The following is a 16,690-nucleotide window of genomic DNA, read 5'->3' as shown; positions in this document are numbered from 1 at the left end:
TCAGTGGGTGTCTGGCATTGGATGCTAGCCTGGGGGGTGGATGGGATTCCAGCCCCGAGTGGTGCTGAGGATCCCCATCTCTTGCTCTTCAAGGACAGGTCCACAAATGTTTTTGCAGATTGAGGCAATTTAGGTGTTCCAAAGGCCAAGTGTCCATGAACTCTGGATGTCCATGCTCTCTTTGCCTACAGCGACCCGTGCAGCCTCTGCTCTCTGCTTGCAGACTGGTCTGGAGACAGCCAGAAAATGGATGGGACATCAGGATCTGCTGGATGGACTACTGCAGCTCCTAAACCATCCCTGCCTTCCCTGCCTGGGGAGCAGTGCTTAGTCAAAAACTCTTTGACCTTACCCTAGAGCTTTTCCTGTTGGACCTCATGCACTCGGTCTGCTTTAACCTGGCTTTGCTAGATGATGCATCAGTGGTGTTGGGTCTAACTCTGCAGCAGTCACAATGCACGTGAGGGAAGCCAGCATCATCACGCTGACCTGCTCTGAAAATACCTGACATGAAGCATAGAGGGGTGTCACAACCAAGATGCAACAAGAAAGCCTTCCCATTCCTAATATAAAGAATATTTTTTTTAAAAAGTTCAGTACTGTACAGTATTATATGACAAGGTACATGTATGTGTGTGTGAACAGGGTGCCTGCACAGTCGCGCACACTGCCGGGCTGCGCTAGAAGCAAGTCCAGGAAAGGTGAATACACAATTTGCTCTGCTCTGTTTCATAGATTGCTAATTGGTCTTGCAGGCAGTCTTTTTATTGATTTGGCACTGGCCTTTTCTTTAATGGATTTCTGAAAAGTTTTGGTCTCAGCCACTTGTGTTGGAGTTAATCACCGATGCTCGCAGAGCCTGAGCCCCCGCTGATGCTCCCCGGCACGAGCAGCTCCGAGCTCCGTGCAGTCCTCACAGCACACAGCCATTATGCTGCACTTGATGCATTAGTATGTGTGTGTACGTACAGAACAGCAGACGAGCTGAACATCAATACCTAATTCATTTTTTGGAGAAGGAGCCTCCACCTATGCTTTAAAATGCATCTAATCCAAACAGCAGCTTACAGGAATGGCCGGTGCATTACCTCCACAGCTGCCGGGAAGCTGGGGGGCTGCTGGAGTCCTTTTGTTGAGAAGTTTCAAGGTACCAGAGCTGTGGCTGGTATAAGGCCTCCGAGCCCATACCTGTGGCTGGTTGTCAGGTGAGAAAACGGCGTTGTGCTGTCAAAAATCCCGGTTGGCTCATACTTCTTCAATTTATAGCAAAATCAGTGTGCAAAGAGCCTGTCACAGTGTTCTTCTTTTTTCCTCAGCCAGTTGGATTTCTAAGGTAAGTAATAACAGTACCTAAAGAACAATTTAACTCTGGGCATGGGTAACTGGAACAGCACACTGTCCCTCGGCTGCCCGCAGAACCTGCCTTTCACCTTCCCCTCCCTCCATCAGCCTCCACGAAACTGGGGTGTCACCCCCCAGGAAGCCCAGGGCGAGCCAGAGCTTAGACCTTACAGAACATACAGAAATACAAAACACATTAAATATACCTTCATTTGGGCAAATTATGTATTTTATAATTATATTATATATTATATTAATTTTATAACATATTTTATCTGGGCAAATCCAGCCCACCGAGTAGACCACCTGTGGAAGTCTTGGAGAGCCACGGACCAGAAGCTGAGCTCCGCTGGATCAGCACTCAGCTGTCCCTGGGTACCCCCTGGCCCCCAAACCCTGCCCTAGGCAGCACTCCTGGCAGAGGAGCAGCATCCCTGACGTCCAGGCAGGTTTGCAGCCCTCTCACACACGGCATGGCCCAGCCCCAGCGATTATCAGTGCTTCTGTACGAGTGCAGCAACAGATTACTGAGGCCTGACACGTCCCTGCCCCGGGAGGTGATGGCAGAGCAGCAGCCCCGCTGCAACCAGCCGGTCTGAATAAGTTACGGCTGAAATCGGGAACATTTGTTCTTGTGCATATTAATGGTGCTGATGTTTATCTAGCCAGGCCATTTAAATAAGGGGGAAGGCACACGCACGAGTTCAAAGCCATCGGCCAAGCTGCACAGCCCTGCTCTGCTGGTGCTGGTGTGCCAAGCGGGGCAGCCTGCGCCAGGTGGTTTCTGTTTGGCAGCCTCAAAGACCTCTGGATGGATGCAAGGTGCTGGGCTCAAGGCACCGTGCCCCTGCCCTACAGAAATGAGCAGAAGGAATGGTACAAAAGCGTATATATTTTTTCTCTTTTAGGAAAAAAATAGACAAAAAGCAGAACTGCCATCTCCTTAACAAGCACTGCTGGGTCACGTGCAAATCCTGCCTTCGCTTTTTCCTCCCCGCAGCCATGTTGCCAATTTAAACATCTCACACTTCAGGCAGGTCCCTGATGGCAGAAGAAATTTTTAATTAAAGTAGTTCAGACAGAGTCTCCCTCACTCGCTCCTCAGATGCCAGTTTTACAAAGGACATTTGTTTATAAGGCTCAGCTGGGTTTTTCTTAAGAAGTTCCCTAAGCATTTCAGTAACCATCTGTGCACCTTTGTTGTCCGAGTGCATTAGCAGAACTTCCCCGGTTCAATCTAAATTGATAACTTTATCCAGTCCCCACTTAATATCACCGTCGAGCAGCTGCTCGTGGAGTTGTTTAATCTCCATTAGAGCGCTCTGGTTAAAACCCAGGCTTGCATCCATATGAAAGCATGGCACAGGCACGATGCTCTGCACCAGCAGGGCTCCCCGGGCCAGGGCTGTCTCGCAGCAGGGTATTGAATATTTGCTGCAAAACCATGCCAGCCACGGGCACGAGTGGCACAGGGTGGAGGCAGAAGGGCATGGGCAGGTTTATTTTTACAAATATTTCCATGCCTGCTGCCTCTTCCTGCAGATCTCGCCTTGCCCAGGGCTGCCCTGCCCGGGTCCTGCTCCTGTGGGGTATTTTGCAGCCCCAGCCAGGTTTTTCCATCCGTGGGCTTTGCTCTGCGAGGTGCTGAGCACTGGGGCAGGGTCCTTGGAGCCTTTCCTCACCCAACCAGCCACTGTGCGCCGGGCAGAGCTGGTGTTTATTCAAAGAAAGACGTGCCCGAGAAAGCCCTTCCTCTCAATCATCTCAAGTGCTTCTGGAGGGATACGTGCTACACCTTGTTTTGTCTGCAGGCAGCGAAACGGGGATGGTTAGGATCACTTAAAGTTACGTCTGATGGGGAAGGGGAATCTGGATGATTTTTAAATCTCTTTATTTTGGTTCTGCTTCTTCCCGTAGATCTCTCTTGCCTGTCCCTCAGCTGACAGCCAGGGTGAGATGCCTGTCCAAGAAGTTCTTCCCCAAGACTTACTGCAGGGGAGAGAAATTATTTACTGGGAAAGCATTTACATATTAGGGAAAGAACCACTGTCCCCATTTGTTCCTTGGCAATTTTTCATCAAACAAATAAAACAGACCCAGAGCATCAAGCTTCCTTGGTATCCCTGCCCCAGCCATGTCTCCACGCACAATGCCATGGGGATGGCAGCCAGAAATCCCCCCTTGGCGTGACCCAGCGCCTCAGGAGAGTGACTGCTCCTGTAACACAGCTGGGATTTCCTCTGTGCGCTGTCCCTACTGAAGGCAAAAGCACTTTTATCACTGATCTTGAAGGATTCAAGCTTCCAGCTCTTCTATTTCCAGCTGCATTAGGTTCTGGCCAGGCTGTTCTTAACAGACCTTACATTTAAAGGAACTTACTTGATTTCAGCCACCAGCTATCACTGTTTCACCCCGAGAAAGTCAGTTCTTCTTACTGCACCCACCAGGAAAGGGTCAGGAAGCAGATGCAGGAGGCTGCCATGCACCCAAAGCAGCGAGCAACCCAAATGTCCCGTGTCCATGTGCCCTGCAGCCACCAGGAGCGATGCAGGAGGAGCAACCACCACGGACCAACCTCTCTCAGGCTGGCACAGTGGGGTGCAGCACACCGTGCAGTGTGGGCTCTCACTTAATCCCCCTGGGCATGCATCTCCCTGCGCCCCTCTCCACATCGCCACAGCTCCTCTGGACGCAGCGAGCGTAATTCCCTGGGACCCCGGGGCTGGAAGGGGCTGCACAGGACCATGGTGGACCATCCCGTGCCGCTGGGTTCTTGTTTTCACAGGATATTTCCTGAGCACATCACCCACACTAGGAGCCTTCCCCTCCCAAACCGCACGCCCTGCGTCACAGCGCGCGGTGAGAAAGAGCAGGAGCCCGGCGCGGGTGGGAAGCCATCCATATGCTCCTGCAGGCTGGGCTCCAAGCATTAATGTTATCAAATTACAGCTAACAGGAGCAGATTAATGCGCAGCGTGCCCTGCGCCGCTGCAGGAATTACCGTGCGGCCACGGGCAGCCCCGGATCCTGGGGGCACTCGGGAGAAAAGCAGGGGCACAGCTATGGGAGCCACGGGGGTTGTCTGGGGATGCCACAGAAAATCAGTGAATGTGGGTGGTGTGTCTGCCAGGCACAGGGAAGGGGGATGTCCCCCCATAATGGGCCAAATATAATGGGAAAAACTGCTTTAACAAAATATTTGCTGTCCCTGAGGTGGCTTTTAGCAAGGTGTAGGATTTAGCAGAACACCTGCCAGGCGATTCGCAGGCTGGAGCAGCTGCGGGCACCAAAACCAAGCAAAATCTGAGCTTCACACCAAAAGATCTCGGGGCAACTGGAAAATGGACAGTCCTCGTTGCATCTCAGGGCTCAAAAAGGATGCCCCCAGCTCACCAGGCACCATCGCAGCGGGCTTTCTGTGCACCAGGGCACACGGTGTGGTTGTTCAGATGCAGCAAGAAGCCGCTCGTCTCGCCCGCAGGGAGCATTTGTCAGGCTTCAGGGCATTGCTCAAGGGGTTGGCAACAAAAATAAGATTATTCAGCATTTCTGTGGCATTTTACATGTTCAAGATGCCTTTTAGGCACTAACCAGACATTGAGCATGAGCTAAGCTCTTGTTACAGCTCCTCTGCAGCCGTTAGGTGGGATTAGGGCTAAAATTGGGTGGATATTGAAAAAAAAAAAATCAATTAAAAATATTCAAGTTATTTTAATGAATTTAAAAGGGCCTATAGCATGGTCCATGTGTTTCCTATTGCTGTTATGGACAATAACGAGCTTCACGTGGGGCTTGTAAGCATATCCCTGGCAACACTGAGCCTGTGCAAGTCAAAACCTGGCCAAAAGGGTGGCAAAATCAGGGCTGCAAAAAGCCCAGACGCTGCCCGATCTCCTCTCCTGGGGGCTGCAGCAGCACCTCCGAGCAGGGCAGAGCGATGTGAGACCCACCACGGGCCACCCCACGGCCCCGTTTGGCTGCAGGACCCCCCGTCCCCGTGGAGCTGGTGACCAGGAGGGGAGCAGGAGCGAGCACATTCGATAACTCCCGGCCAGAGCATTGCCAAGAGGAAATGCACTTCCCGTAAAGCAGGCGCTGCGACCGACCTGTTTGCTGGAATTGCTTGAGTGGTAATTATGCTCCCTTAATATTGACATATTTAAATAGTTTCCAAGCTCAATAAGAATCCTTCCCCGCTCCCCCCCTCCACACCCTTTTCCAAATTTCTGCGGCCAGCTTTCACTTGGAGCAGGGGGTTATCCGGAGGGGTGTGACCTCCCCACCTCTTGCTGGTTGTTCATCACGTCCAGGTGCTTTGCTGCTGTTCGTGGTGCATCCAGATGTGCTGCCTGCTGGGGATGTGCTGCCCTGCAGGGGCTTCAGGAGCACCCACCGGGCAGAAGGAAATGTCTGCACACTGGGTTTGTAGACACAGAGCCCCAAATCAACACCCACCCTCCACTCCCCCCACGAACAATCCCCTTTTCTCCAAGCTGGCATTGTTGTCCCCATATCCTCCATCCACCCACACGCAGAAATGCCCCGGGCACAGCCCATGTGGGCTCCCACTCCTCCCAGCACCCTGCAGCCTCGGGACTGACTGGTGTCTGCAAGCATCTCCCGGGGTTTTCCTCCCCACCCGAGATGGGATTTTTCTGTCATCACAAGTGCTGTGAGCTCAGCTGACTCCAAGGCCCATTTTCTACGTCCCCTTGGGGCTAAAAAGGGTTTTCCACTCCTGTCTGATGGAAGCTAAAACAAAACCAGCTCTCACACAGGGCACAAGCCACCACGGCAAAACTGGGCTAGGGAATGAGCTTTTCCCTGGGACTTTCTGTGAGGACAGGAGGCTGCTCCTGCTCCCTGGGATATGGTTGGGCTGCAGCTGCTTGCAGGAAAGATGTGTGTGCATTGTGCTTTACGTCTGAGGGATGAGAAAGCAAAGAGAAAGCCAGCAAAATGCCAGGGCAGTGAAATGTGCCAGAGCTTGGGAAATGTGACGTAAGGAGAGGGAGCGGGACGGCACCCAGGGGTGCTGGGCACGCCGCAGTGGGTCGGGGCAGGCTCGGGCTTGGGCTCAAGGCTTCTGCAGCCCATTGGGTCTATGGCATTGAGGGCAGCAGGACTTCACGTACTTTCCCAACTAACACACGGCTTTGCATCAAAGAAATACCTGGCTGTCATCGTCGGTGCATCCTCCCAGCAAAAACAACCTTGGCAAGACCTGGAGCGGGCCCGGCGTCCCAGGCCGAGAGCCAACAATGTGCTCAGCACAGGTTTCTTCACCTCCCCGTCTTTCATCATCTCCCCTGCTCACCCCACCAAGGTGCTGTCCTAAAGGTTACCGGCAAGGTAGGAGAGTGGTTGTAGGGGAAGGAACTCTTAAAACTTGTAAGGGCAGAGCTGCGGAGGCACTGAGGAAGAGCCTGGCGCCTCCGCACTCCGTCTAGCCTTGCACTGGGAGGGCAGGGTGACAAATCATCCTCTGATCCTGCTAAATCAGGATTGTTCTCTGGGAAACTCCCTTACGGTCCACAGTGAGGGATGGAGGTGCTCCCTGGAAGAAGGGACAGGACTGCCCGGCCGTGGGTCCCCACTTCATGGCCTCAGACCAAACAAAAAGCCGGGGGTGCACCAGTCCCTGCCAGCAGGGCTCTGTGGGAGGTGATTTGGGATGTTTCAGAGAGGGTCTCCATCGTACTCCCGACCCTTCTTGGTGGGGATGAAGTAGGGTGGGAGCCTACCACGGCACAAACGGCTTCTTGTGGTGATGTCTGATGATGAGCACACACAGGAGGAGCTTCCCAGGACCAGTTCCTGAATTGTTTTGACCTGGAGACGACCATCAGCCCTCAAAGCTCACCAGAGATGGCCACTGAGCTGAAATCATTTGGCTGAAATACCGCAGCATTGGCACAAGCTGTTTGATCTCCTCTGGCTGCAGAGCACCCAAGGCCATGGGACAGGACACGGGGTTTCAGGCCTGGACTGGAGGGAGGGCGTTGGGCCCGATGCTGCGGGCTGGGGATGAGCAGTGCCGCCAGCACGAGGAGCTGGCAGGGAGGGGGTTTCTCCCTTGCTCTTAATTTCAGCGGGAGCAGAGGGTTATACAACAGCGAGGCAGATGGAAATGTCACAACAGCGAGCTTGGCAGCTGCACAAACACGACTAATCTGCCCTCGTTTAATGCTCGTAGCCACAACATAAACATACGCGCCGCACAAGGTAATGGATGAGGTAAATCCGTCATCGGCAGCCTCATTACACGGGGTGCTGCCGTGCCGCCCGCGGCGCCCGCTCCCTGGCACCCTCCTGCTGCCCTCCCCGAGCCACGCGCCGCAGCCACGGGGGACAAATCCAGCCCCCTTCGGCTCCTGGTGTCCCCCCGAGCCCTGCCCCAAACCTCCTGCTTGTGCTGTTGATGGTCTGTGCTCACCCATTGCCTCTTTATAGGGAAGGACCCTGTAAGAGAGGGTCCCCAACCCAACCCAACCCAACCCAACCCAACCCAACCCAACCCAACCCAACCCCACCAGCGGTGTGCCTCCACTCAAAGCCCTTCGACAGACAGGGTCATACCACAAAAGAGAGGCACTGTATGGAATAATTAAAATATTTATAAAATAAAATTATATTTATTCAATTATTATTATTATTTATATTTATTTAAATTATATAAATTTGTATTTATAGAATGATTAATATATTAGTAATTAGTATAGCATTTTGACCAACATGTATATGTATGTACTATACACAAACATATATATTTACATATATACGTATACATATCCAAGCCACCTGTCTAGTCTCAGTCCCCTCCAGATCAATTTATTTTCTCACTGATTATAAGCTCTTGGGTCAGGACCATGGTTTCTGATCTATGCTCCAGCACCGCTCTCCTATGTACTAACTGGACTTTCATTTGTCTGCACAGGGTCCGGGACAGCAAGTGGTGAAGTATTTTATGAAAATGGCTGTTTCTTACCCAAATAGTGGGGAAGCACCAGCAGCAGGTCAGTACCCTGCAGTCACAGCTGCAATTGCTCCATAACGAGGCTTGGAGATGGCTCAGGTCTCTCAAGCCTCTGGCTTTAACCAGTGGGTGAACCCAGCACTGAGGGGCTCAGTTCCATTTTCTTTGGTTCATTCACAGCTCTTAGTAACTGTAAAAATCAGTGACAGCAGCCCTGGGATGAATTGGAGTGGTGCAGTTCAGCATGGGGTGTCTGTATCTGTTTTTTTTTTTTCTGGTATCTGTGATTTTGTGACACCTAACATGGCCTTGAAAAGAGCTGTTCTTTTCAAAAAGTGGGAATTCAGAGTATTTTCCGTGGTCGCCCAGTTTCTCCTGAAGGGCTGCCCAGGTGGTTAAGAACATCCACACTCAGGAGCACGGGGGAAGACAACACCAATTTATCCCACATCCTCTTCCCTCAGCTCTCCCTGTCCTGTCACCACCCCTCCCTTGCTCCAGCCTCCCACCATTTGTTAAACGTCATTCCTTTGGTCCTGGAATAAAGGCTCAATAAGACATGAAGGTGGCCTCTGAAACTAATTTGTCCCCCAGGAGGCCAAAGCCAGGCAGACAGAGAGCTGAGGAGACAAGAGCTGGTCCTGCACCACCTGGCACTTGTGATCCTCCAGGGCTGCTGTGGACGTGGGGTTTCACAGGGTCTCTCCCTGCCAGGTTTGTTCGGAGCTGCTGCTTTCCCAGCCCAAACGCCCTCCGTCAAGAAGGGGAAGAAGCAGAGAGGAGGTGAAGGCAGGCTGGAGTTTGTGGTATTGCTTGGGTCAATAATGCACCGATTACATATTTTGTGGGCTAAAAGGTTGACCTTTTAAAGGGTGCTTGCAAGGCTTGATTTAGGAGAAAGAAAATAATTTAAGTTGAATTTTCACTTTGCGTTTCAGCTGGGAAAAACTTGCAGGACTGCAGATGCCAAAGCTGCTCTTTGTTTGAAGGGGAGGTTGGGGTTTTCCTCCGGAGCCATCACAGGGAGCTCAGTTTCAGGGCAAAAAGGTCTCTGCTGCTCCTCTCTGTGCTCAGCACGATGGACACATCCACGGCACAGCACCCAGCAGATATTTCACCTGCAGCCCCAGGTCCCCTGGCCAAGCCCGAGGCCGGGCAGGATCCGTGGGGACCACCAGAGCCCCCTGCCCTGCTGGGACACAGGAGCTGCGCCAGGAGGGGGGACAGGCCCTGACCACGGCTTTGGGGACCAAAATAGCAGCAGCAGGGCGAGGGCAGCTGTTTCTGGTTTAAATCTCCTGGTTTTAATAAGCTGTTTTGCTCTCTGAAAAGCATTTGCCTTGGCATGCATGGTGCGGTGTAAATAGGAGGAGGGGCCGGGGTGGAGCTGCGGGGACATCACCAGCACCGAGGCTGCTCTCCAGACCCTCGAAGACCCCCCCGTTTTCTCCCTGTGCCACCCAATTTAGCATTTCCAGCAGCACAAAGTGACTGTAAGGAAGACCAAAGTCTGCCATTCCGTTTGCCAAGACAGCTGGCAAAAACTTTACGTACAGCTGAACATTTCATCACGTCTGCCAAGACATGTTCATTTTGGATTAATTTTAAGACAGTTTTTAAAGTGATGATGAAGGATTATGCTGTGCGCTTCAGCAGCATTAAAAAAAAAATAAAAATCTCTCTCTTTTTTAAATCTCTCATTCAAATTGTCCCAGTTTGGCAGCTCAGTGGTATCTGTGAGTTGTGATTTGGAGGGATTCACTGATAGTGACATTTTCATTTATCTGAGTACATGCGAGTGCTGGCACAGTCCGTGGGTGGTAGCAGCGCCTTCAATATTAAACATGGCTACTTGAAGCAATTCATTTGCAAGAAGGCAGTGCAGGCCTAGCACATGAAAAGCATCCATCCAGCAATAACACAGCATCCATGATTAAATGCTTACAAGCCTTTTGTGCTGTAATCTCAGCTGGAGCCCTGCAGTTCGGGGTAGCTGCTCTCAAGGAGCAAAGTATTCGTAACACCGTCACTCCGGAGAGGTCCCAGGTCTCCCCAGCCACAGGGAGCAAGCAAAGAGATGCCAAAATTTCCAGTGAGGTGCTGAGGAGGGAGGTAGCTCGCATGCTGGTGCCTTTCACACCTCAGCTGATGCGGTCATGCAGGCATGCCCGTGATTACCTCTGGTTAACCTCCAGCATTGCCTCCGCAGCCCGCAGCACCTCCCTGCCCTGCTCCTACGAATCATTACACCCAGGGTCACAGCAGGCAGCACGGCTCTGCACAACAAGACCACAAGGGCTGCCCTTTTGTCTTGGGACAGGCATTATTTTCCGATAACGGACCCGTTATCAGTGCATCCACCAACCCCGGTGATGTAGCCCAGGTCTCATGCACTGGGAGCAGCGCCCTGGGGTGCTTGGGCTGCGTCGTGGTGATGCCGGGGCAGCGTGGGGATGTCCTGCTGGCCGGATCCTTCCCCGGAGGGGATCACCCCTGCAGAAATTTCCTGCGTAATCCCCTGCAGAAATTAGCCTCCGTTCCCTCCAAGGGAAGAGATCCTTCCTGGAGCCTCTCAGGTGTGGGTATGCTGGATGCAGAAATTAACACAACGCTGGAGAAACCTCAAAGGTAACAACCCTGATGCAACTTTCAGGAAAGCTGAAAGCTCCCCAAACCGAACGGTTCGAGCAAGATTAATGCCCTGATCCAGATCTGAGCACCCTGATCTGGGCTTAGGAGGAGGCGGGGAGCCCGCAGCTATGAAAAGGAACAGACTGAGTAAACATTTCCTCTCTCTGAATCTGATAACTCGGCCGAGGCAGTTATGTGTCGCTATCAGTCGCACAGCTGTTGCTTAAACACTGCGCTGGAAACGTTAGCAGAGCCTACTCCAGCAATTAGCCCTCCAGAGAACAAATCACCAACAAGAAACCAAACACAAAAGCAGCTGGGACCCTGATTTTTACGTATTACAGGCACCGGTGGTACAACCTTTCACGGGTAGCCAGATGAAATGGCCAAGGCCTCGCTGACGGGGAGGCCTGGACAGGATTTGCAGCGGTTGGGCAACGACAGGAGCACTATTGTATAGACAGCTCCTGGCCTTCAGGCACAGAAGGCAGGGTTTTCACAGCCTGACCCTAAATGATCGGGGAAAAGCATGGGTTGGACTACCTACAGGATGGCATTTCACCTTCAGATAGCACAACATAAAATAAAACTGATCTGCTCGGTAAGAGAGGTTGTAGGAAAGGCTTTGGAGTTTCCCAAGCAGCGAGGGGGATGTTTGCGTCTCCCTTTCCTGTTTAGCTGGTAGATCAACAACCCAGCAGGCATCCTGGACACAGCTTGTTTCTTTCCCGTAACTTGCCTAATACTCCTCAGTTTTAGGCCAGTGCGGTCTTACTTTTTCTTGCCATCAGATCTGGAGGATTTGGGGGCTAATTTTTTCAAAGCTGATGATTCCTGTCACGTTTGTAGGGCAGCAGGGAGGAGTTGCAGCTTGCACGCCGCCACCCTTTCCGCAGGGAGCCCGGAGTTTCTCTCTCTTACCTGCAGCCCTTCCTCGCGTGCCCGGCCTCCCCTGCACCAGCACACGCTCAGCTGGCGTCCTGCCTGCTCTGCTGAGAGCTTCCAACCCCAAGGAGACTCGCGGGAGGGATGCTGAGCAAGACCTCCCTTCTCCTCCCCGCGCCAGAAGCGGCTGACGCTAGGCAAGGCGCCTCAGCAGGCGGCACCACCGGTGATCTCGGAGCAAGAATTTGGCAGATCAAGCGTGTAACCCCCCAAAACCAGAACAGGGAGACACCACCTGCCTCAGCAGCCCACTGGAGGTGACAAACACGGCCGTGTTCCCTTCCTTGCACACTGCTGAGTGTGCCACAGGGCCCCACGCACGCCAGCACCAGGCTTGTGGGCTGAACGTCGCCGCACGGCAGCGTCTCGGTGAAACAAACACAACCAGAGCCTGCACTCGCTGCTTTAATTTTTTTTTTTTTTTATTACGCATAATAAATCTTTCACACAAAGTAATGAAAAGGATCCCTAAGGTGATACTTTACAGATCTGAAGGAAAACAGAGTATTTGTGAACATGCCAGACTGCAGACTTCGGGACACTGCCAGACCCATATAATGCTATACTTTTGGACGAGCCAATCAGACTAGCATGGATTTGGGCATAAATCTTGGTCTGGCTCTGCTGCTTTGACTTTGGATTGTAACTCCAGCTGTTCCAAACCAGCTGGGCCCTAGGAGCATTGCATATTAATTAAATGCACAAGGAAATTATGCAATCGGAACAAACCTGCTCCTTCTGCACTTCAGTTCAATGCCATCAGAACAAGAGGACAGCAAGAAATAATTTACTGTGCGACTCCTGCATTGATGGAGCAGCTGGTTTGACCTATTCTAGCAGAGTGCTGCTTTATGCACCCTTTGCTTTATAAAAAGCCCTTTCAAGGAAAATCAGGTTCTCTCCAGCTGGACACCTGGCAGACAAGCATCTGCTCTCTGTGCGCCCTCGTTCACGAAGCTCCACTTCTGCAGAAGGCAGCGGGGTGGAGGGTGCTCACCTCGGGGCAGGCTCAAGCGCTCACAAAAACTGAGCTACCCCAGTAATTTCTGAATCCAGTTTAGAAGTGCATCTTCAGGCTGATTTTTCCGAAGGCTGTACAGCTCTGCTGTCTCACAAACACTCTTAGCCTTAATAAAAAGAGAAGATTACAAATCACTACAATAACCAAGTAGAGTCATCCCCTTGTAAAGTTTGCTCAAAGAAAAACAAATATCCAAAAACGTAGCATAAACATAAGTGCAGCACAGTTATGTATCATTCATTTCTCATATTTTCCTAAGAAAAAACTGCATCTCCAGTCTGTTTCTTCATCTCAAAAGCTCCTGCCTTTTTGAAGTCTCAAATGCTCCTGAGCTGTATCTGTCTCCCCATTGATAATATTTAAATAAATATCGAAAGTTGTTTTTTTTTTTTTTTTTAAAAAAAACAGCATTTTCATTTGTGTAGGACTCAAATGGACAGATAAAAGGAAAGTATAATTTTAGGATAACATTCATGAAAAAAAAAAAAAAAAAAAGTGCAAGGAATTCTATTTAGAGCCACTTAAAGAACTGCCTGAAAGCAAATGCACCCAATTCTTCAGGTCAGTAAACAGAACATGCTGGAGCAGGCAGTGAGTGCGGGGTTGCCATGTATGTTTAGGTACTAATTCCTTGATATTTCTGTTTTGGCATGCGATGCACTGGTGACAGTCCTCCACACAGCAGTGTGTGGGATTAGGAGAGCATTTGCATGCATGTGCAGTGAGCACAGTCAGGAGCTTCCCCACAGAAGAAGCGATCCTCATCCTGAAAAATGAGATGTTCTTTAAAAAATCAGGTCAACCCATTTCTTTTGTTCTTCTAACTGCAGAAACTAGTATATCAGGAAAGGACACTTAAAAAAAAAAAACAAAAACAAACAAAAAAAAACAACACACACACAACAAAACAAACAGAAAAGAAGCATTCTACATTCAGATAAATTTATACTTCTGCCATAAAACCTTTAATAGCAAACGGCATTTTCAACACAGAACTTTGCCAAGGATCCCCACAACACTCTATCACCATTACACGTTTTTACAGGACATTGGTCTATTTTACAATCTTGTAACTATTTTCTTTGGAGATTTTTTTTCACATGTTCAATTTCCAGGGAAAACTTTTGCACAGAAGCACAGTAAAACAAGTCTGTAAGGGACTTTACCTTGAAAGCTGGTGTTTCTAGCCCTCTACAGAATATTTGCCAGTCAAAAAAAAAATGAAAAAGAATTGCTTTTGAAAATCCTCCCACAAACATTTTGACATCTAAATCAAGTGTTTTGAGTCTGCCTGGGAGCTAATTTGATTAATGTGCTGCTTGCTAGTTCACTTGGATGACGGTGTAGACACCAACTGAAGGACTGGAGCCTTGACAGTGTCACCGAAACAAAGGGCTGTGAGTGAAAGCACGGTGTTAGGTAACGAGCAACCCACGGCAGAATCCAACAGACCATAGAAAGCTTGACCCAAAGAAGCTGCCTGGCTTTAAAGAAATGAACATACAAACGGTGCTTCCAAATCAAAGTCCACAATCTCTTTCCCCATTTACCCCGTTAAAAGAACAATCAGTTGTGTGGTCGGTAGTAACATCATACCCCATGTGTAAGGCCTCATTTTCAGACAAGCTCCGGGTTATAGGACTATAAATACAAGGTTGCATACAAGGCGTCAGTTCCTCACACCGCTGCCTGTGGCAATCTGCTTCTGAAACATCGATGTTGGACTGTACACGAGCAGCAAGCTTCATTCTCTGTAAGCTCTGGGGTCGGAGGGTGCACACTGGAAGGGGTCACGTATTCACACGCAGTGCAGAGTTTCGTTTTCTCTAGGACGACGGAGTCGAGCTGGCTCGGCGGGGGCATCTCCTTCAGCCAGAGTCCATCGTGAAGAGCTGGATGTCCTGAGGGTTCCAGTACAGGGCCACGGCGGAGTTGTACACCAGAGACCAGACGTAGGGGATGAAGAACTCCTCGGGCTGCTCCTCCTCCACGTACTTGAACTTGAGCTCCGGGAACTTCTGCAACAAGAAACAAAAGGCCGCTGAGGGGAGGCTCGCGTGTCTGTTTGCAAACAGGCAGCCCACATACACGCTGAAAAAAGAGGCCTGGTGACAAAAATAATGGAGGGAACTGAACCATTAGACCCAAAGGAAAATATTTACCATGAGGGATAAAGAGATCATTTATAGCTCCTTCTTTGAACTGCATGCTACACTGGCATATTGTACTCAGCCCTTTTGCTGCTGGTCACACTCAATTTCCCTGTTAACAAAGACTGAACGTGTGAATCCTCTTGCACGTGTGCAGCCCTGCTTAGTCCGGTATTCCCTGAAACGCATTTTGCTATTAATTGCAACCAGCCCCTTAGCAGGAGAATCCTTTGGAGAGACCCTGAGAACAAACAGTCTGTGCTGTGAGTAACAGCGTTAGGGCACGCTGACTTCTTCCCTCTAATCCTCCCAGACTTTCTGCACGCTGAGGTTTGAGGACAGAAACACCTCCTGACAGGGAGCACAGTGCGAAGCACGGCCAGGGTTCTGGCATCCTGGGTGCCCTTTCCAGTTCTGCTACAAGTTCCTCTCAGCTTGAGCAAGCCCTCGCCTCGGTGTCTGGGCTCCCCTGTGGCTGAGGAGCACGCAGTGACTCTCACGGCATTACTGTGTAATTAGGGGACAAAATCCTGCAAGCTCTTCAAGTGCACCGTGCCACGCACGCATCTCTTCCACCTCAGCCCCGAAGGCCATCACCACAGTACCCGTGCACACAGCAATATTTGTTGCCCATCCAGGCAGGTACCTCCCTCTCCTGGACAACACGGGCTAGGCAGTGTTGTTTTCACAAAAGCCCTGTTTTTCAGTACCAGCTTTAAGCAAAGGACTTCCACAATTAACACAATTAGCCCCAGCTGCAGACAGATGCTGCACCCTCAGCCTCCCGTTTTCTCCCATTTCTCTCCTCCCAAAGGCACACGTTACACAGAGGTGGGTCAACGCATAGCCACCGTGTCCACCCTTGGTACGTGCTTTGGGGAAAAGCAGAGCCTATTTTTGTGTTGTGCTATGCAATCATCCTATTTCTAAATGTTGCCTGTGTCAAGAGCTTGGCACGGTCTCAGATAAGAGCCGCTGTACAATGATCACTGGGGTAAGATAAAACATGACCCATTTTATTATTTATAAGGCTGTGGCTAAGACTAAGAATAAACTCCATGGTGTGACATGATCAGAACAAGCAGAGCAGTGGCTAAGAAGCCTCTTTGCCCATTAATAATGAAGGGATGCCCTATCATCTGTCTCGAGTGTACTGCTTCCTCCTGCTGGGCACAGGACTCTTCTGGCTGGAATGGTCTCCTTTGAAGGAGCACTTCTTGGCCTCTTGGCTCTCAGGGTTATTTATCTAACCTTTACACGCCCAGGCTCTTTGTGTTCTTGGGAGTCACAAAACATGGAAACTATTCCACTCTTTGCTCGCGTCGCTGCTGTTATTAGGGCAGTTTGGTGCAAATCCCAAGCATGCAATTACGCCCAGCCACGAAGCTGCCACCTGCACCGTGCTTTGTGAGGAAGGCGTCTCCACGGGCAGCTCGTTCAGCTTCACTCAGCCACAGACCTGGGTGACGATGTGTCATCTGCCCTATTGACGAGGACGTCGGTGTCACCTTGCAGCGTGCTCCCATGTGCTGGGGCTGCTGTGGTCTGCCCAACACCGGCACCCAGCCACACGGGGCCCGTTCTGGGCATTGCTGTGGTTGTTGCTGCTGTATTTGCTGCCTTCAG

General features: G+C 50.8%; 1 protein-coding gene across 1 annotated transcript in view; it reads right to left on the bottom strand.

The window, feature by feature from the left end:
- Window positions 1–13,809: 13,809 nt before the first annotated feature.
- The window catches only part of DYM (dymeclin), a 156,848-nt gene continuing 153,967 nt past the window's right edge, over window positions 13,810–16,690 (bottom strand). The window contains 1 exon segment of the mRNA XM_032205390.1: window positions 13,810–14,932. Within this exon segment, the coding sequence (XP_032061281.1) occupies window positions 14,783–14,932 (150 nt within the window). The 3' untranslated portion in view covers window positions 13,810–14,782.

The sequence above is a fragment of the Aythya fuligula genome, chromosome Z (assembly GCF_009819795.1).
Source record: "Aythya fuligula isolate bAytFul2 chromosome Z, bAytFul2.pri, whole genome shotgun sequence".
NCBI lineage: Eukaryota > Metazoa > Chordata > Aves > Anseriformes > Anatidae > Aythya > Aythya fuligula.
This window is presented reverse-complemented; position numbering and strand designations above follow the sequence as displayed.